At 43.7% G+C, this 22,538-nt stretch overlaps 1 protein-coding gene across 1 annotated transcript in view; it reads right to left on the reverse strand.

The window, feature by feature from the left end:
* Positions 1–13,153: 13,153 nt before the first annotated feature.
* The window catches only part of WDFY1 (WD repeat and FYVE domain containing 1), a 30,908-nt gene continuing 21,523 nt past the window's right edge, over positions 13,154–22,538 (reverse strand). The window contains exons 9-12 of the mRNA XM_066622213.1: positions 21,732–21,833; positions 18,746–18,876; positions 17,419–17,527; positions 13,154–16,037 (exon numbers count right to left, since the gene is read on the reverse strand). Of these exons, the coding sequence (XP_066478310.1) occupies positions 15,978–16,037; positions 17,419–17,527; positions 18,746–18,876; positions 21,732–21,833 (402 nt within the window). The 3' untranslated portion in view covers positions 13,154–15,977. The remainder of the gene's footprint in view (positions 16,038–17,418; positions 17,528–18,745; positions 18,877–21,731; positions 21,834–22,538) is intronic.

Below are 22,538 nucleotides of genomic sequence, written 5' to 3' on the forward strand. Positions count from 1 at the left end.
TGCCCCCCTAAAGCTTGATGCCCGGTGCAACTGCTACCCCCTGCACCCCCTTAGCTATGCCACTGCACAGGGCTGCAGCTTCCTGTAGCAGTTCCATATTTTTCATAAGTCCTTCCCTGCATCAGACCTATCACATTTAAAGGTGTTTCAGTCTCTTGGTCACAGTGAACTTCCAATGCATTCAGGGACTGAAAGAACTTAAATTTGACCAGGATGATTCTCTATGGAAGGCAGACAGAAAGAGAATCTCAGCCCCCCACCACCACCATCAATGAGCAAACCTCAATTTAGCAGCAGGATTGGGACAGTCATAAACTGCCACAGAGATGACTCCAGCCCTGGGCATTGGGTGGGAGCAGGAGAATCTCTCTCACCAAGTCCTCCCAACACTTGTGGCTATCATCACAAGCCTTGTAGACACAAGCCAACAAGGTTAGCCTGTCACCTTGCATTTCAAAAGCAAGGCACAGAGCCAGGCCGAGTATCATGGAAACAGCAGGTGAAGGAAAAGGGGTGAAGTGAAGGCAGGTGAAAGAAAAAAGGGAAGAGTCAGCCTTGGGTTGCTTGATTGCAATATGATGGGCATATTCCTATTAGTCTTGCGTGAAAGGCAACATTCCAGCTTGCACCTCTTAGCTAAATGTCCTCCTATAGGGATGTGCACAGTCAAGGAACCTGAGTGTCCACAAGATAATGAATGGATGGATGGGAGTTGGACCCCATGAGGATGGAGACAATCCATCAGCACTGATGCAGCTGCCAAGAAAAAGAGGGTGTCTCCATAATGACAAACGAACAATATGTTTAAATAAAGCACACACATCAAAACCCATTGCAAGCATTACCAACCATTACCATGTCAATTTGGAAAAGCAAATATGGGGAATCCACACACCTGCAATCGATTAAGGCTATTCGCTAGTATCAGTAACTTTATGGCCTATTTGGATATGCAAAGCAACAGCCATAGAGAGAGAAAAAGGGGAGGGTGGAGTGCCTGCAAACTTTCACAGTAGCAAACATGCAAAACAAAGTTCAAAATCCACCCAGTGCCATTCCCTGCCATCAGTACACAACACACCAGGCACAGCTCAGGCATGTGGTTGCTCTACAGCAGCTTGATCAAGACTTACACCACCAAGAAGAGCCTGATCTGAGCTTAGACACCTAGCCAGGCATCTTCAGCTCTTGGCCACATGGTCTGATGCCCAACACACCTGCTCTTTTATTTGCCAGTCCTTTAACATTCCCACAGTGAGAAATACAACAAATGCATTTCTCCTTTTCCTGTCCCCAAACTATACAGTCATGTTAACATTTGCAAAGAAACAGAGACTGGGGAGGGAGCAGGGAGCACCACAAGAAGGTGCATGAAAATAAGACAGGTGCAGATATCTCTAACAAGTGAGACAAGAAACAAGTGACCAGAATCTGGACTCCTGCCTAATCTATACATCCCAGGTGTGAAAGTGAAGATACCAACTCCATTCACACCCCCGTGCTAGGAAGTATTACAGCAAATTCCCACCCCACCCAAAAAATCCTGTTTCCTCCTACCAAAACAGATAAAAAGACAAATGAAGAACCCACCAAATCCTGGTTGAAAGGGGGGGGTTCCTTATCTGGGGTTGCTACCCCCCCCCCAAATGTGTGCCTGAAAAGCTGCCTTGACAATCTGGCAAAAATTCAACAGGAACAGCTTTCTATGTTATAAGGCAGTGGTTCTCAAACTTTTAGCACCAGGATCCACTTTTTATAATGAGAATCTGTCAGGACACACTGGAAGTTATTTCATGACTGGAAGTGACATCATCAAGCAGGAAAATTTTTAACAATCCTAGGCTGCAATCCTCCCCACACTTACCTAAGAGTAAGTCCCATTGACTGTCATTGTTCAAAGCATATACATAGAGTAGCCTGTTGAAAGTTCAGATCTGTTACATTTCCCCAAATGCAGTTGTATACCAGGGTAGCATCAAGTCTAACAGATTAAAAATAAAATACTGAAATGAACGGGGGCCCACCTGAAATGGACTCATGACCCACCCAATGGGTTCCAACTCGCAGTTTGAGAAACACAGCTATAAGGCAGCAGTTCTCAAACTTTTAGCACCAGGATCCCCTTTTTAGAATGAAAATCTGCCAGGACCTACTGGAACTGATGTCATGATTGGAAGGGACATCATCAACAAGAAGAATTTTAAAAATCCGAGGCTGCAATCCTGCCCACGTGTACCCAGGAGCAAGCCCCATTGACTACCTTTGTTAAAAGCATATGCAGAGTAGCCAGTTAAAAATACAGATCTGTAATGTGTCCCCAAATGCACATACCAGGGTAGCAACAAGACTAAATATTAAAAATGAAATATTGAAATGAATGGGGACCCGCCTGAAATTGGCTTGCGACCCACCTAGTGGGTCCCATTCCACTCCAAGTGGGTCCCAGTCTATTCCATTCCATCTTGTGGCAGTGATAAGGAAAAAGCTCCTGTTGCCAAAGCCTGGAGGAGGGAAGCTGGCAGCCTCTCCTTCGAAGCTCTGCAAGGTTTTAATTCATTGGGGCAAAGAGAAAAAAGTTGAAATGGAGTTTTCTTCTAGCAATTCAGTGCACATTTCCTTTAAGGGAGGGGGTGTGTGTGTTCAGATTGCCATCCACTCCCCCTGGCTGGCATCCCGGGGTGATATTTCAAGCAGAGGCTGGAGCGATGCCCCTTCCCTCCCTCCCTTGGCACTGAATGAGCAACAGGTAGAGGAAGGCACCGCTCAGATCCGCGCGCCCCTGCAAGCGGGGCCTCGATCCCTTCCTTCTCCCCACTGCCAGGTGGGAGGAGGAAGCGCCTGGGAAGCGGGGGGGGGAGCCAGGGTGGAGGTCGTTTAACCCCGTCGTGCCCGCAGAGAGCCCAGAGGCAGGTGGCCGAACCCCGCGGGCTGCTGCCCCGAGAAGCCTCCGCTGAGCGCGCAGGTGCCCCGCGTGGCCCCACCTGGCCCCGGCAGGTAGCTCCACCGCCCCGCGTCACTTACCATGGCTGCTGCCACCGCCCCGCGCCCAGCACCCCGGGGAGGCTCGCACCCCGGCCTCGCGTGGCTGCCCCCCTCCCGCTGCCGCCGCCGCCACAGGTGAACTCCCAGCCCAGCCTCCTGCTTGCTTTCCCATCATGCCTGAAACTGAAAGTGGGTGACTCCTCCCTCCCCGTGGCACTCGGGCAGCAACCCCGGGGGCACCTCCGGGGGTCGCTCTCCACACCCCAGAGTGCAGGAGGCGCCGCGGCAGCCAGCCCCGTCCCACTCCCCAGGAGCCAGGGACCGTCGCTCTCCAAGCAGAGAGCCTGCACAGCCCTCAAGGGGGGAGATGGGGTGGTCCGTGCTCCATCAACAGATGCCGGGCTGTGCAGAAGAGTGCAATCTCAAGTGTGGGCTCTGCCCCAAGGAGCTTACAATCCAAATTCAGGTGGGCAAAGGGAGGGAAGACAGCAGAAGGGAAAGAGGAATAAGGAAGGGAGTCAGCAAATCATATCTGAATTGGGGAACGGGGCGGGAGGGTGGAGTGGTTGTGGGACTAGAATTGGGGAGATCCAGGTTCAAGGCCTCCTTCAGCCATGTCCAGGCCAACCTCTTAGCCTAACCTACCTCACAAGGAAAGAGGTTAGGATAAAAGTTGGAAAGAGCTACGCACTCCTTGGAGGAAGGGTGGGACAAAAAATTAAATAATATGCAGTGGTTGCAAGCCTATGCACGCTTACTAGGAGGTAAGGCTCATTGATAATAAAGTAAAGAAAGTAAAGTAAGTAAAAAGTAAAGAAAGTAAAGAAAATATTTCTTTACTCAGCGTGTGGTTGGTTTGTGGAACTCCTTGCCACAGGATGTCATGATGGCATCTGGCCTGGATGCATTTAAAAGGGGATTGGACAAGTTTCTGGAGGAAAAATTCATTATGGGTTACAAGCCATGATGTGCATCTGCAACCTCCTGATTTTAGAAATGGGCTATGTCAGACTGCCAGATGCAAGGGAGGGCACCAGGATGAGGTCTCTTGTTATCTGGTGTGCTCCCTGGGGCATTTGTGAGATACAGGAAGCTGGGCTAGATGGGCCTATGGCCTGATCCAGTGGGGCTGTTCTTATGTTCTTATTGAAATCAGCAGGGACAACTTCTGAACATGCATGACATAGAGGCAAACCTGCATTTTCAACTGAGTGAACACTCATCAAGGAACTGCAGCCAGTTGTGCCACCCTACACCCCACACCATTACCTCACATGTTTATAGATGGACTCATTTTATCTTCAGAGGACTGCTTCTGTATGTTGGTAATTCAAAAGCATGAAGCTGTAGAAATTCCCCACGGGACTGTATTTTGCTGATCAAAAGTTGCATCAAAATGTTTTATTTGAAATTTAAAGTTAGGCAGCACTTTTCTCCCATACACATTTCAAAAAGGGGGAGAGCAAAAGTGCAAGACTGAAGTAAGACAATATACAATGGAGTGCCTCAAAAAAATATACTATACACACGTTTTAATGAGTATTTTAATGAGATGTGTTTCCACACATCTCTTCAATTCCCTTATACATAAGAACATAAGAACCCCGCTGGATCAGGCCAAAGGCCCATCTAGTCCAGCTTCTTGTATATCACAGTAGCCCACCAAATGCCCCAGGGAGCACAGAAGACAACAGGCACAACCTGCGTCCCTGTGCCCTCCCCTGCATCTGGCAATCAGAGGCAGCTTGCCTCTAAAACCAAGAGCTTGCACATACCTACTATGACTTGTAACCCATAATGAACTTCTCCAGAAATTTGTCCAATCCCCTCTTAAAGGCATCCAGGCAAGATACAATACTACTTCTTGTGGCAAAGAGTTCCACAAACTAATTACACGCTGGGTAAAGAAATATTTTCTTCTGTCTGTCCTAACTCTCCCAACACTCAGCTTTTGTGGATGTCCCCTGGTTCTGGTGTTATGCAAGAGGGGAAGAAAACATCTCTTTATCCACTCTGTCCATCCCCTGCATGATTTTGTATGTCTCAATCATGTACCCCCTCATGCACCTCTTTTCTAGACTGAAAAGGCCTGAATGCTGAAGCTTTTCCTCATAGGGAAGGTGCCCCAGCCCAGTAATCATTTTTGTTGCTGTCTTTTGCACCTTTTCCATCTCCACTATATCCTTTTTGAGATGTGGCAACCACTCCAGGTGTGGCCTAACCATTGATTTGTACAATGACATTACAATATTAGCTGTCTTATTCTCAATACCTTTCATATATGTTCAAGTGTGGCAAGTTTTCTATAATGAAGTATGTATGAATCCCAGCACCCATGTTGGTGGATGTTTGCAGATCCCTTCATCGACTGTGTCAGTGGTATATAGATGCCAATGGAGTACTTTTCAATCACTTGGTCTGATTGATTGATTGATTGATTGATTGATTGATTGATGAACTGGGTCACTCTTCTGTGTACACCATATGCAGTGTGTAAAGTATACTAAATTTGACACAATAAAGTGTGTGTACATCTTCTTGAGATGCCCCTTATACACTGTATTTAAAAAGTGCCTAAACATAGGATACAAGGTAGAGCAAAAGAAAGTGGTCGATTTGCAAGACCAGCTGAAAGAGAAAAGGTTGTGGAGGGTCAGGATCAGCAGGGTGGATCCTGGGGTGGAGAGCCCCTGGGGAGAGGCCTCAGGGGGAGGGGGTTTACTTCACGGGGTCCTGGGCAAGGTCAGGCAGAACCCAGGCCTCCTGCCTCCCTACAGCTAGCCACCCCATCAGTGGCCTGCTCTCTCCTTATGAGGCCTTCTTTCCCCCCCCCCCTTCCTCTTCCTGCCTGGTGAGGCTTAAAGGGAGATCCCCTGGCCCCGCCTGGCTCTATGGCCAGCCTTCTCTTTTGCTCCTCACTGTTTCCCTCCCACAAGTCCTACAGCTGGGGGCTTGACAAGTGCTCCCTGGGTCTCTGCCTGAGCCCGCGCCCCCACTGTTCCAGCTCCCCTGTGCAGTAAGTCAGGGCCTGGTTGGGTTGGGGGTCCCTGACAAAGGTATTATCCATATCTGAAAAGCCATCAGAAAAGAGGCTGTGCAAATTTCTCTTGGCAAGGAGTTCTACAGCATGACACTTGCAAGAAATCTAGTCCAGGCATTCTAGCCAGTGGGTGAAAGCCATTTGCACATTTCAGTGCTGAGTTTGTCAAGTCAAAACAAAAGGATTATAAACCACACCTTCCTTCCTGGTTTTCCCAACATTATGACCACACTTGACACTAGTTCAAAACACAATACTGGATAGGACTTACCCCACATAGTCAGCACTGGGAACCACTTTGATCTTTTAACAACCAAGTGTTAACAACTAACAACTGCTGTAAAGTTCAGACTTTGGAAATAAAACAATTGGGGGAGTGCAATTTTTAAAAGTTACTGATTTTGGGAAACGGCACATCGACTTAGCATCTTTTTAACACTTCACTGCCTTTCACTCCCAACATTGTAGGTTTTCAAAATTCAGTACATGATAGTAAAGTTGTCAGATCCTAAGTAAGGAGAACAGTGAACTCGCTGCCATCAAACACAGACACAATGGGGGGGCCGCACCTCCAAAAAGGAGTCTATTTATTGAGGTATGCACATGATTGCTTGTTATCTGTGGCTCAATCTGTTTCAGCAGCACAGCCCCCCTCCATTAACAGTGCCCCTCTTATCTATGCAAAGTATTTCATTTGCACTTACCACCTGGTTGAGAAACCAGCTAAGGGGGAGGATGTGGTTTCGGACCAATTTTGCTTGTTGAATGACCAGAAATCCAGAAATTCCAGTTGAGCTGCTTTGTGGATTTTCTTCTCTTTTACCAGTCTTATTCATTCCTTTCACCAATTATTGCACCTGCTGAAGCAGTCAAATTTCTGTTGCTTGTGACTTAGCCAGATGTTTCTTCCTAGTTACTCAACATTATGACATCATTCGAAACATCACTGTTAATCAGAAATCCACCCCGCATGCTCAGCACTGGGACAGGAAACTCTTTGATGTGGCTGAAAAGAAAAAAAAAACATGTTTAACAGAAACATGCCTGTGCGACTACTTACACATTGCAATAGCATACCATAAATATGGATTGCAAACAGTGTTCAAACATTCTGTATTTTGCTTCCATCTTTGCAGTGGTGGTGTCAGTGCTGTTTCATCCTACATCCTCCTTTAATTACATTATTAAGAGCAATCATCTTTAATTTTTTAATTATTGCTTATCAGCTTTCACAGTATTGATTCAATACAGTACAAAACTTTTTTTATGTCTACAATTTTGTTATGTTTACAATTTTGTTGTGTGCCATGAGGCTCCCCCTCATCCCACTGAGGATGTATTCTTACCCTCTGGCTTGTCGCGGCCCCCAGCAAGTCGGTATGAGGGACACTTGTGTTATACAAAGAGTGAGCTTCATTCAGACTTCACACAAAACTATGATTTACTGTGTGTAATCCTCGTTGGTTTGATCATATGAACTGACATTAAGCTGGGATTTTCCCTGCATCTGCTACACTTCAGCAGGGTGAGGAGGTTTTGGTGGGCCGCTGTGAGACATAGGAAGCTGGACTAGATGGGCCTATGGCCTGATCCAGTGGGGCTGTTCTTATGAGGTTCAAAGGAGAACAGGACGCTGGTTAATTTATTCAGGAGACGAACCATCAGATTTGAAGCTTTTCAGTGCCTATGTGACAAGCTGTGCTTACTAAAACCCCTTCCCACAACTATGAAAGATATAGAAAAGCTTTAATTACAGCCTTTTATTAATTACAGCATTTGTATACCACATTTCTCACAGACTCAGGGCAGTTCACATAGGCAGGGTATACTAAACTCATTTTTACAAATGAGTTTTTAGAATAATTTTTTTCTGCACTCATAATAAAAATAATAATAAAACTTTATTTTTATCCCGCCCTTCTCCCAAAAAGGGACTCATAGAGCGCTTCCCTTCCAGATGGAACCCAGATTGAATCCTTCACAGCATGGTCAACATACCTGGCACCTGGGTATGCCTTCTGAGCTTCCAGTAGGAGCAGCTTCAGGTCAACCAATCAGCAGGTTGGCAGCTTCAGGTTGGCCAGTCATCCTTTCTTGGAAGCTGAATTTCCACACTCCATAAGTCTGCACCCTCTCAGTGAGGTCACAACAGCAACTCCTCCTGGTTCTGTCCTCCCATGACAGCTTTGTCAGCCTTAGTCTCCCATTCAGAATTCAACCAGGACCGCTCCTACTTGCATTCTTCGAGCAGCCTTCAGCTCAACCTCTGGATCAGGTTTGCCCAAACCCCAGCCTGGGGGCCACTTGTGGCCCTCGGGGGCTCCCTATCTGGCTCTCCGGGAGCCCCCAGCCTCCAATGAGCCTCTGGCATTCCTAGGTATTTTCCCGTCCATGCACTGACCAGACTCAGACCTGCTTAGCTTCAGCAAGTTGGCTGCAGCACAGACATTCAGATAGGACTATATGCATTTCTAGGCTGTACTTACTGTCCTTTGTTGCAAGAAACCAAAATTGGAGCTGATCACTGATGGCCTTGCACCTAAAATGGGACCTTTCTGCTACTTAAACTTGATTTTTACTTGCATTATACTCTTATCTGTGGATCAGACTCTTTCTAGACATTTTCTTTGCTCCTAAGACACAGATACCCTGTCTTTACAATCTGTTCCAAGGTCAATAAAACCAGTCAGAATATTTCCCTTTTAGATTCTCTTGTATGTTTACTGCGCAGCCATTGTTGACTGCACTGTTGCTGGGCTGAGGCCAAATTAGTTAGCTTTGACTTCAATTTCCTGCAAAAGGCTCATTAGCTTGATGCACCTGCAATTTCCACCATCCCTTTGTTCCTTAAAATTAGCAACCCCCTTTGTTCCTTAAAATTAGCTCTGGAATATTACTTCTCCATGCAACTGGCATCCCCTCTTCCTTTCAGATAGAATTCAGTCATTTTTAATTGGTGCCTTCAAGGTATCTGCAGGAATTCTACAGGGACTTTCACCTCATTTCTATAGCAGCACAATGACACTGAATTAGCCTTCCTCACTGCTGATTAGTTTGGTGTCTTCTCCCCAGCATGTACATACCCATTTTGTTTTCTCTTTTAGCAGTTAACTGCTTCATTGCTTGCCGGCATCATCCAATAGCGTGTATTGAACCACCAGAGAGAGGAGGACAGAACTTGCTCCTGTGTTTTTAACCCTTATGCACAAAAGGAAAATTCAGCAGGTTTTTGTTTGTTTCTATAGGACACACTATACATGCCCAAATTCCCCTTCTATTATGGATGTGTAATGAGACATGTGCCATTGGGGATATTAGAGGGCACAACAGCACATGGTTTAGGGAAGTCTGTGAAGAGTAAAAAAAAAAAAACTTCCAGCATTCTCAGTTCTTGCAGGGTGGGTTCACACAATGTAGTTCTCATAGGCACAAATGTATTTGACCACCACATTCAACATACCACTGCAAAAAGCAACACGTGCAATCCCATAAATTGAGAACCTAATAGGAGTCCTTCAGCAAGCCTAGCAATGAATCCCTCCTGCCCCAGTTACCAGGAAAATACTATGTATTTGAGGACCAGACAACAGGGTCACATAATATTGATACCAGAGCAATAAATAGCTGGAAGCCTGAACCAGGGAACACATGAAATAATGCAGAAGGACTGGTTTCTGCAAAGAAAACAGTAGCCTGCCTTTTCAGGACCATACACAACATAAATCATCCCTTGGTGGTGGAAGAACGAACGGCCAAGGCAATTGGATGATACAGTATTTCTACTGTAGCAGGGTACAGGTACTTAAAACCTCATCAGCTGACTATTCCATGGTTGAACCTGTATGTCAAATTTCTAGAAGCTTCTTTTTTTTTTTTGCAGAATTTGTTGGCATATTTTAGGGTCAACTCTCCTGTTTAAAAGCACCACCATGTTACACATTTTCATCCCTACAGCACAACCCTGCGTTTCCTCCTCTGAAGCAAGACCCACTCAGTTCAACAGTACCTTCTCCCTGGTAAGGATAGCAGCCTAATGGTTATTTCCTAATGGTTATTTCCTCCTAATGGTTATTTGCTTTTGAAGCAGCCTTACAAACTTCACTGTGTATGGAAGGAATGCAGTGGCTCCCCTTACCTTTTCCTTCCCCCCTCCTACAGCCAGACCCTATCAGCATAACAAACCAAGCACCTTATGCTGTGAATGTAGGGTTTGCACAAGGCTCTGACATCAATTCAATTAAAATGAAAGCTGCCCAGCAAGAGTCTTCCAATCACACATCTGGTACTCAAGTAAAAGTATGAAGGGAGTATGACATCCTGCATATCAAAAACATCATTTGGATATCAGGCCTTTGGCTTAGCTTGCTGTGCTAGCACAGCATTCACTCACTTCGAAGTACTAGTCATAATAATCAGAATTTCATCTTGTTCCAACCCAACATGTGCTGCTATTAGTAATTAATATCCCCTCCTGGCATATTTTACCTGATAATAGTGGATTAGCTGGAGTGACAAGGTGATTTGTTGTGAAAATAATTTGCTGGACTGCTTGGGACTAAGCCTTGAGGCTGGTGGCTTAGGCTCACATTACTTTGTGACACAACAGTTGTCACTTTTTGGGGGTAACATTTCATTTGAACACATCCTTGCCAGATGAGCCCCAGTATTTATTACAAAAAACCTACCAAGATAGATATTGACACAATTAAACACCAACTATTTCTCTAAGGGCCCTTTCAAACATAATTCTTGATTTTAATGGCAGTGATGTGAGAAAATCAGCTCAAAGCAACTTTCACACATTATGTTTTTGATGTGGTAATCCACATTTTTGAATCTGTGATAAACCATGGACTTACACTTGTATGCTTGTTACTGTGGCTAATGAAACTCTATACATCTTATCAAAGCACCTGTACAGGTAAACATAGGAAGCCATTGTATATGTAGTCACACCATTGGTCTGATGCGAGGGCACAAGGACACAGGTCTTTTGTTACCTTGTGCATTCCCTGAGGCAGCTGGTGGGCCACGGTAATACTGGACTAGATGGGCTTTTGACCTGATCCAGCTAGGCTTTTGTATGTTCTTATGTCTATCTAGCTCAGTATTGTCTCTAAATTGACTTTCAGCAGCTTTCCAGGGTTTCAAACAGAAGTCCCTCTGCTCTACCTTGAGATGCCAGAGATTGGACCTAGGACCATCTAGGCCAGAGGTGTCAAACTCATTTCTTACAGCTGGTCGAATATTCATGATGGCTGCTGAGGGCCGGAGGTGATGTCATTAGGCAGGAAGTGATATCATTAAATAGGTCATAACCAAAAATAAGCACTTTCTTACTTAGGAACTCATTTGCTGCAAATGACAGAAAATATGCAAATCATAATCATATTTCAAGATATGGAAGAGCCACATCTTCATGTGGGCTGCCCTTTCAGCAGTAATACCTTGGCACTGCTCAGCATCTGGGAGACTGAGGGCTGGATAAAAAGCTTCCACAGGCCGCATCCAGCACCCAGGCCTTATGTTTGATACCCGATTGAGGCAATGCATGTACACTACCACCAAATTACATATCCTTGCCATGCTGCCCATTCTATGCCTGTAAATAACAGAAAGCACCGTTTGCACATGGCCTGTTCTAGATTTTGTTATGCCTGTTGTACGTAATCAGCTAAATACCCTTTATGCAAGGAAACCGATTTTGTAAACAGTCTGCATGACAAAGTGTTGAAAGCAGAGCCAGCTTTGGAAAGTGCCATGTGCCAGGGGCCTACAACCTTCCAGGGGTCTTGCCATATCATTGATCAATGGCCTGGCATGCTCTTGTGTAGCTGGGTCCAACCAGATTAGCTGCTAGGGAAGAGGGAGATCTAAGTACCCACTTATTTTTCCTTCCTCCCCCAGCAGCCAATGTAGCTGGGTCCAGCAGTACTCCCAACGGCAAGACCACCACTAGATAAGAGGCCAAGGGGGGGGAGCAGGGAACCACCTCTAAATGATGCTGCTGTCACTCCAGACAAGCTGGGATTTAGGCCCTATGGAAGAGACAAGTTGGGGTGCAGGGAATCAGGGGGACGTGCAGTTTGTGCTCAGAGCTCAGCATATCCTGGCATTAATTCTGGTTCAATGCAACTACAATTGAAAAACACCAGTAACTAGCAACATTCTTCAGACAGCAACTGGAGCAATTAGCAGGCCAAAATTCAACAAGAAAATCACACCTGATGAAGTCTGACTTACTATGATACAACTAAAGACCAACAGCCTGTTGGGAAAAATGTCACCCCAATCCAACTAGTTACGTTCCAGATGTTTCTCTCCAGTTTCATAGCTTCTGAAAAGGACAGCATCAATAGGTTACATAAACTACAAAGTGCACCAGCACTGGAAAATTGGATAGGATTGGGCCCACAGAAGGGTTAACTAGGGTTAAGTTACTCTGTGGAGCCATCCACCCTTCTGTGGGCCCAATCCTACCCAATTTTCCAGTGCTGGTGCAGCCATGCCAATGGGGTATACACTGCATCCTTTGGTGGGGAGGCAGTCACAGAGGCCTCCTCAAGGTATGGGAACATTTGTTCCCTTATCTAGGGGCTGCATTGCAGCTGCACCAGTGCTGGAATGTTGGATAGGATTGGGCCCTAAGTGAGCTACAGAAATGAACTTAATGTTTAGCCTTAACAGATATGCCAGGAACTGAACATAGAACTACAGGTATGCTCTAACCATTGATTTGCCCCTCTCTGCTTCTCACACCCCCATTGCACTCCTCCACTTTCTGTCACAGCTTCTCTCTTTTGTTGCCCTCCCATCATGTGTGATGCTCTCAGTTCCTTCCTTTACATATGTTCTTAAAACCCTCATTCCCCCCCCCATCATCTCATTCTTTGCAAAGAACCATGGCAAATGAATGGTACCACCACATCTTCCATATATCAAAGCCTAGTTCCACCCCTACTTATGGGCCTTCTCAGCAAGATTTTTCATTCTACTGCAGCCTTTTTAGAGGCCACATTTCCTTTTATGCATCCATTCTTTGAATTAAGGCATATAGTATATTACACAGGGAACGGTTATTTCCCAGAAAAGACAGATTACCAGGAGAGGATGGAAGGGGGAAAAAAAAAGTACTATCAGGAAATAATTTTTATTGTACAATAAATCAAAAGTTTTCTTTCAAAAGACAGGAGCAGAAGGGAACAATAGACAGTAAAACAGTCTCAGCTAAGGAAAGATACAGTACTTCACACTAACACAGCTACTATCGGACAAAAAATACATCAGTATTTCTTGCTCCCCCACAAAAAAAGATTTTTAAAAAGAGATGACGTAATGTGGCAAATCAGATCCAAGTACCTGCACATTTAAAGTTACTGGACCACTGCTGTTACAATGCAGAGCATGATCCTTCTCTTTCCCCCCTCCACTCTGTTGTGAAGCACGTTCAGCATCTGGTGGCAAAATATCAATACAAGATTACAGGCGCAACTGCCAAGAGGTGAAAGCTGTTATGCTGTAGTTTATACTGCTAATTAAGAGGGCAGACTGCCAGGTAAGAGTATTTTCTATGCAGATGTACAGATGCCACTAATAGCCTACTGTGGGTGCTTTGCTTCCTAAGAGTAAGTCAGCCAAAGTTTCCAAGGCTATAAAAAGGAGAAGTATTCAAGATAATGGACATTTAAACACAAAACACAATTCAAATGCCTTCACGTCAGGTAGTGTTTTTGTAACATGGACGCACATTTCCAGATACTGTTAAATTTTCTCTGGGCACTGAGGTGAAGTGATTCATTCTAGTTTGAGCCACACAGACAAAACCAGATGTTTCATTCCTCATAGCAGTCCCATAAGGCATTGAGTAGTACAAGTCTACCAGTTAGACAGTGCCTTCTTCCTAGGCCTTCTGACTCATCAAGTCATAAAGAATGTGCGAAATAAACAGCTAAATTAAGTTGCCAGAATTGTTGATCCTTCAAGGGTATATTCATTCCTCTCCCTCAACCCCCTTGCCTGATAACTGAAGGCTTAGATACAACTGTGGTTTTTCTGAAACTTCAATTATGGCCAAGATCTCATAAAAAACTTGGGGCACACATCATTGATTTGTCCCCATCTTTTATGACTACCTCTAGTACAAACATTATTTCAACTTTAACAGTTCATGTAATTACACTCCCCTTCTTAATAGGAAATTGTAAATCCCCTTCTTCCAAAAACAAAGATTAATACCCAAATTATACCTTGTGCAGAGTTTGATAAACCGACATGGTCCAAATTTGGACTGTTTCCCTTCAGACTGCAGGTGCAAGTCACACTTTGAAAGTAAAAAGGCATGCAAAAGACATCCCGCATCTAATAAAAATCAGCAAAAGGTATGTGCGTAAATCTGTACTGTAATGTGCTCATTTAGTGCCTGCAGTAAGTCTTTTTTTTCTTAACATGGGGAAGCATTCAAAAGTATGACCCCATCCCTGCAGCCTGAAGTGGGACAGTAGGGAATTATAAATCCTCACTCTGCATCATGTGTAAATTGAATTCTTTAGGGATTTATGCATAAGACAGTATATAAATCACAGTACTGTTTGTGTTACAATTTCCCATGAGGAATTTTTCTCCATGCTTTACTACATTATTTTTTAGCAAGGACCCTAGTGAGAAACAGCAAAATATACAATAGGACAAGGGATAATTATATAATTGGATGGAGCTTGATCTTTGCCATGGACTTTACATCATTTTCATGTAACTAACAATGATTTCATTTCATTGAATGTTGGTTAGCCTACCTATGTTTCTCCACACATTAAAACTGCCAGCAGCGCCAACGGTGCAACACCTCAAGAGCAGCAGAGCACTGACTTGATGAGGTACACAGGTTACAAAAAAGAATTTCTGCTTGCTATTCAGTGGTGCAGCATGATAGATGTGTTTCATTTACAAAACTAATGAGGACCTTTAATCTTGCAACGTTTTGCGACTATGCATTTTAATTGCAGGAGCCAACATATCTAAAGCCCTGGTACAAAGTTATTGCTGAAAATGTTTTTAAAGCCATGTTCAGCACCATCACACCTCCTACTTCATTACTATGCCTTGGGAAGGGAAAAGTCCAAAACTACAAGTTTCTAGGGGTAAAAACAGAAAAATGAGTTCATTCGTTCAAAGCACAGAGGTTCACTGTTCCTTCATGTGGGTTTTCTTAGCCTCTACTTTAAGGATATCTGTATAAAAGTATATAAGTTTTGTTACAGAAAGGAACTGCTGCATCTTGGTATTTTGCCAGGTACAAAAATCTACTCAAGGACACTGACTGGGGAGTTCATTTTCCACAGATTTCCCAAAAATTAGAACTGGCAGCTTCCAAAGGATCAACAAATGAAAGTGTAGAAGATACTCCCAACTCTACCATTATCATCACCCTTATTGCAATGTTGCTGAGTACAAAGAACAAAATACAAAACAGACACATAAAAGGGCTCTCTTCCATCCATCACAGTTGCATTCAATGTTTGTGAGGCAGTCTTCACACTGACTGTTCGTAAGACAAAACTAGTCTACAGGGACCATTTATGAGGACTGAGAATAAGTTACTACTATCCGCACACTTTTTTTTTGCCACTACACTCATTTTGACCCTTAACCACTTGTACAATATTGCAGCAGAGAAAAGCACATTGAACACTACAAGTAAATCAAGATGAGAGGTCCTTGTAGGCTGGACGTCTTGTTGCACTTAAAGCCTCATCTGTGTTTGTTCCACAGGCTGTGAACTTATAGTTCTGTGTGTTCCATTGTTCCTGGGATGGCCTACACAAGAATCCTGCTCCACAAGAAGAGGCTGTCCATCTTGGGAACATGGCATTCACACAGCAGGCATTTTTGTGGCCAAAGTCAAAGAAGGGAGTTTATCCACTTGGCGAATAAGATACAATATCCCGCTGGGCCCAGATCAACGGGAGGTAAAGCCAGTTGCCAGGCTGCAACCCACTACTGGTGTCATGTCCCATATCTGAAAAATAAAGATTCAAAAGAAATACAAGACTCTTTGTGATCTACACATTTATATGTAACTTAACCAAATATTGACACCTAGATGGCTAACAAACAGTCTGGTACCACAAAACAGAAAAAGCAGAAGCCAGTAGACAAATATAAGTTTTTGTATTTGCATAAATTAGTTGGCTGTAACCCTATAATGTTGTGCTATTGATCTTTACTAGCAAGTTTCTTATTACAGGCTTGTTACGCAATGGATACAATATTCTATATTGGCAAGTAGCAAGGATGGAATAGAAATCTCATTTTAAATCCAGGGAGATTAGTTGAAATGAGAAACTGAAGGGCACCAGAGCAGAAGAGATTCTCTTCATACCTCCAGGGCCATAAATCTGCATGCCAAACAGGTTAAAAAAATTAAGTGGTTCAGATTGCACTTATGCACTTCAGTCACTGTACTTCCTTTCTTCCAGTACTGGAATATTTTGCTTCAGGTGTTTTGTAGCAAATTATGGGATGGAAGTAATAAAGACCTGAAGATTTGTTTTAAAAGGTGAATTCAGGCCACTTGTTAAGAAACTAAATAATTTGGCTGATTATACCAGGCAAATTCTTATGAAAATTACTGAAAATTAGTGGATAGGTCAAACAATAAAAACAGGAAATTGTGTATTTATGCCTGATTGTCAAATGCAGGAATGAGTGTGGGTGTAAACCGGATCTCTATCATCAAAAATTATTGCTCATCTACACAGATATATTTGGCCCAATTCAATACAGAACATTTTTAATGTTCTTAATTCACAAATACTACACAATTCTTAACTTTTAACTTAATTCCCACTTTAAGAGTACATGATGGGTGCCAAACTTCTACCATCTAAGGTGGTATGCACAAAACGGCATAGGGTTAAAATCACAAGGTATCAAGGGCCATTAATATATGCAAGAAATAGCCTTAGGTCCTCTGTTGGTATAGTGACCCCTTAGGGTACTACTGCTCTAGTAGTGCATCATCAAACTGCTCATTCCAGTATAGTTACACACAGGATGCTGCCTTCTCCACTATGTAGGATCATATGGGAATATGTCAAAGGTAACTGGTGCAATTCTGCACCAACCTAAGGTAGGTATTGCATGGCCAGCAGCTTTGTGGGACTTGCCAGATACAGGATGGCACAGTAGTTGTAGGGGTTCAAGGCACTGCATTTACTGAATATATATAGCACTGATTTATCAAGTCTGTCCATAATGTTAAACATTTAATTCTGCTATTTTCTTTTTCCTTAGCCTCTCTGAATGACTTCAGCATGAACAGCTTGAGTTTCTGAAACTATCTGCATCACCAGTCTTTAGAATATTTAGGCCAAGGCATGACAGCAGAACATTCTTACCTTCACTACACGATCACTTCCACACGTCACCATAAGACCCCTCGAGATGTCCATGGACATATGGGAAATATTGTGCTTTCCTTCGTGAAAAGTTGCCAAAGAAGTGTGACTATTGAAAGAATAAGGAGAGTTTAAATAAGTGCTGCTTCCCAGACACTGCTCAAGCCAGGCTCAGGAAATTACTTCAATACAGAAAATACTTCAGGGAAATAATATTTCTGAAAAGCCAATATGTCAAGCCCAAGAACAGCATCATTATCTAAATGAGGCTGAAGGAACCAGCCACTCATTAAGGTTCTAATCAATTCTAAAATATGCTTGTAGACCTCTAGGCCACTGCTGATCTATGGAAGACTTTGCACATGAGAAGAAAATTCATAAATGAATTTAATGTGTCTCTACTCTTAAAAAAAAAAAAGACAACCAATTGAAAGATGTCTCTCCACAGTCTTAGTTATAGACTAGGGCATTGGTTTTCAAACTGGGGTGTCGTGATGCCCCAGCTTGAAGGCCCTGGCCTCTGCCCCCTTTAAGGGATGGGGCAGCGAGGAGGCAGGAAGGAAGCAGCGACGCAATCCCCAGGATCATGTCACGGTGCTGCAGGGAATGGAATGCACTCACCAGTCCCTGCAGCAGCGTCCTGGGAGTGCAGGGAGCTCTGCGCGAATCTATAGGGCTCCCCAGGCTTCTAAAAGTGAAAGTGGATGATTGTGCTCCACTTCCGATTTTGTGGAGGTGGAGCACGATCGCTCAACTTTCACTTTCTGCAGGCTGGGGGAACCCTGCAGACGCTTGCGCAGGGCTCTCCGCACCCCAGGGCAGCTGCTGCATCCCAGTCCCTGCATCACGTTAGTGTCACGATCCTGGGGATCGCATCACTGCCTCCCCCCCAACAATACTTGCTGCGGTTCAAACTCTCCTTGAGAGTTTGAAAACCACTGGATTAGGGTCAAGGATACTGGGTTGACCTGTCAGTTCATACAGGAGATTTCTACCCCTGCAATGGCATGAGCTATAATTCTTGTTATAAACTTGCAGGGAAAGGGGGGAGAATCAATACAAAAAAAATTGTATTTCGAACAAAAAAATTTGGTTTGAAAAATGGCGTATCAGAACAAGAATATGGTAGGGAGGTTGTTTGATTCACCTGGGATAAGAGACCTGTAACTTTTACCTGGCTCTTTTACTGAAAGATATTCTTTCTAGTCAGGAAAAATTATCCTCCAGCATTGATTATGTACATTAAGAGTCAACAAGCCAAATCTTTCCAAAGCAAAGCAGCGTTGATGCAAACAAATGCTAATGAGTTATTTCTACAGATACTCACTCTTCATCTTTGATTGAATCGAAACAAGAGTCACAGACCCGGACTTGAAATTCAAAGCCCATTATGGGATAACTGGAGCGTTTCGTGCTGCACTTGCCACACACTGCCTGGCCACATTTCCTGCAGTGATGCTGGATGAAGGAATTGAAAATCATGGACAATCATCAAAAGGATGGAGAATTTCCAAGCCAATCCAAACAAGAGCAAGCCATCTAAGTCTCAAAGTATTTTCAATTAGTCAACAAAAAAAGACTGCGAGAATAGTGTGGGATGCCATCACCAGCATCCCTATCTGGTTTGCATGGAATGCCTACAGAAGCTTACTGTGGTCATCTGGGGACCAACAGTGGTTTGTGTAGGCAGGTCCATGTGGTTGCAAGTTTCTTCAATTAAACTCTGGATATGTCTGAATTCAACGGTATAATTGCCCAATAGCTCATGTGGTTAGCTTGCTCCTGAAAGCTACAAGCAAGAATGAAATGTAAACAAATTAATAACTTCTTTCTAGTACTGAATAGAGGCAGAAATCACCCTAGAAATAATGTAACACAAGGAAAAATCATTCAGCTATGCCTCGTGTACAATGGCAGAGGCTGGCACTCCAATAAATCATTGTTTGTGGTTTGTATCTTCCAAAGTATTTTGCAAACACACAAATTTAGACCTATGCATAATGACACTGGGAAAAGCTAGCTTAGAATACTCACTTGACTCAAAGTTAGATCTAAATTTATGAATTAATCCATAAAGGCGAAGAGTTATACAGATGTCTTGATTCACACTAAGTGGCAAGCCTGCAACCTGTCTTCAAACCATGAACCCAACTTGCTTCCCATGAGGGCCTTTCCAGATGCAATTTTTGGCTCAATAACTGCACAGCTGTTACACATTTGCTTTTACTCTTTCAGAAGCTAAGTGTTATTTGTTTTCTGGGCTATCATGAACTCTGAGTACTCAGATAGCAAATATTTGGTAGCCGAGAAAATGGAAGAAGGGAGTGGCAATTGCTTAACAGTAGAACACATATTTTGCATGCAGAAGGTCCTAAGGTCAATCCCTGGGACCTCCAGACAGGGTTGGAATAGACCCCTCTCTGAAACCCTGGAAAGCCAGTGCCAATCAACACTGGCAATAAGTAATAAAGTTGCTTTCTTTAGTGCCGATGTCTTGCCAGATCCTCTGACAACTACAGGTCCAGCCTATTTATACATGGATTTTTTACACACGGATTTGACTCAACTGGAATGGCCACTGCAAATGAGAAGGAATGTGCTGATCCCTGGAAAAGGGGAAAAATGCATCCCTTTAAAATCAGTTTAAAAAACTGAACAGTCCTTTAACAATAGTCTCCTTAATAAGGGGGGGGGGGCAACTGGCTGACAATCCATCAATCCTTCTCTCTCCAGGGGCTCCTCCCTTCCCCCTGAGCAAGTGAAAGAAAGACAAACACTTTACATTGGTGAAGGGAGGGGCTGAGTGAAGCTTTCTAAGTGCTTGGAGGATGACTGATTGATGGATTATATTCTTAATGACTCTTATCTTACATCACAAAAGTCAGCAAGGCCATTTTTAAATCACCAGAGCAAGGAAACTTTGTTTTTTAAATTGATCTGCTATTTTTTTGCCATCCACATGAGTGCTTGGAACCCACCCAATAATGAGTGAATAATGAGGCTCAACCTGTATTTTAGCCAAAGCAAGCTGTGCATTCTGAGAAGCACAGGCCCAATCACTTCTAGTTTTTGCCCCCAGATATAGTTGAACTTCTAGAGCTATGTTTTACACAGCACTTGACTTTGCAGAACAGGTCCCTTGCATTATGAGAGGCACTACTGTACTGGGCTAGACAGTTCAATGGCCTGACTCTTAAAAGGCAGCTTCTTACTGTACCAGTTATTCTTCTTGCAATCATTACATGTAATGTTGGCGCACAATATTATAGGTTCCTACTGGTGCCCAGGACATTGTAAGTGATGATCAACATAAAGCTTTGCCCCATCTAATTCTCTGGCATGCTTCTGAAGTACTGGAATTTAAGAAGCAGCAAGGCCATCTATTCCTGCTGAAATGCCCTGCTGTTACAGAAACCTTTATTGCAAGCTCTTTAAAATCGATTACTTGCAGATAGAGCAATCCAACTTGTTCTATGCCATTGCTGGAGCACTCATCTCACTCCCATTTGCAAACATGGGGTGACAAACAAGCTTGGAAGTTGTTGGGATGAGCCATCCTTATCCCACTTGCTGAGTGGCAAGGAGGTTTACATATCAATACAAACTATCAACAAGAAAACCTTGAAAAAGCAGACTAAGACAGTAATAAACACAAGAAAACAAAGTACAAAAAGGTGGTTGCAGTTGCTAGCCATCAATTTTTATTACAAGGACCACTACACAGAGTTGGCATAGCATCTAAAAAACAGACAGTCCAGGTGAACACGTTCAGGGAAGAAACTGCACAACTGGGCACCTTCTCCAGGTGGAGAAGGGCCTTTCTCCAGGTGCTACCTGCCTAACCTCTAGAAGGAGGAAGCATGTGGAGAACAGCCTCAGTTGAAGAACCAACACTTTGAACTGTGCTGAGAGAAAAAAAATCAGACAAGTAGCCAGCTGAGATCTCCAAGGCCTTGTACCCCATGTTCTCTGTAAGTGGTCCATGCCACTGCACGGACCCCTTCTCTTGCTGCAAGGCACTGTGACACCACTTCCAGTCATTTGGCAATGCCATCAAGCATCATCACCAGACTTCTGAGCTGCCAAGCTCTTCTTCAAGCTGCACGGCCACACAGCTTAGCAGCAACACTGTACCACAATGTTTCCTGCAATAAGGTTGGCATATCACCCACACAATGGAGTGGGGGAGGGTGCAGAATAGGGTTCTGCTGGTACAAATCAAATCAGATCTAGTTAAGCATTTCACAGAGACCCCTACTGGCACCATGATGTGCTCTAGCACAAGCTCCCCTGTAGTATAAGCTCAAGCTCACCTGTCTCAGCCCCAGCGTCTTTGTGTCCCACATCTGCTTTATATTCCAGAAGAAAGGCTGCTCACACTTCTGACAGGAATCACTCTCCAGCCACTGAGGGGCCTGCAAACAAAAAGACAAAATTAGGTTCATTTAGCACCAAGCTGCAGACAGGCTGATTTGCTAAATCTGTGGCCGTTTCCCAGAGCTCTCTGTGCCTCCTACATTCTGCCCACAGCTGTGGCATTTTTCATCACCACCTTGTTAATGAGGAAGCCTCTCTTAGCAATGTCTGAATGATTTGTTTGCTGCAGGGCTGAAGCTCTCCAGCTATCGTCACTTGGATAAGTACAAGTAATACAAGTAATTGGAAAAGCTGAAACCTTCTACAGCCAGATAATTATGCCTTCTGTTTTTCCATTCATAATCCAATGTTAAACATGTCCTGCTCTCATTTCAGAATACTCCAGATGCCATTTAAAGAAATTAATTGAACAGTTGCCTCCCTAGACCCATCTTCTGTATATATTTGCTTCTGTTGTCACTGCAGGCTAGGGCTACTTCGAAATTCACGAAAGGACTAGAATTAGGATTTGGAGCTTAACCTACCTAAAAGGATTTTAGGATACAAGTCATGCTTAGATTCACGTTCACCTAATTAGAAGACAGGTAGGTCATGCAATATTCCCTGGCAACCTGCAAGTCCTAATTAATATCCTTTTTTTAGCCTTCATGCCTGCTGAAAACCTGAAAATATTACAATGCAGTTAAAGAAACAAACCCCAAGCAACAAGATATCTGAAAAATATTCCTTGGATGGAGTGATTG

This window comes from Tiliqua scincoides, chromosome 3 (assembly GCF_035046505.1).
Source record: "Tiliqua scincoides isolate rTilSci1 chromosome 3, rTilSci1.hap2, whole genome shotgun sequence".
NCBI classification, from domain to species: Eukaryota; Metazoa; Chordata; class Lepidosauria; order Squamata; family Scincidae; genus Tiliqua; species Tiliqua scincoides.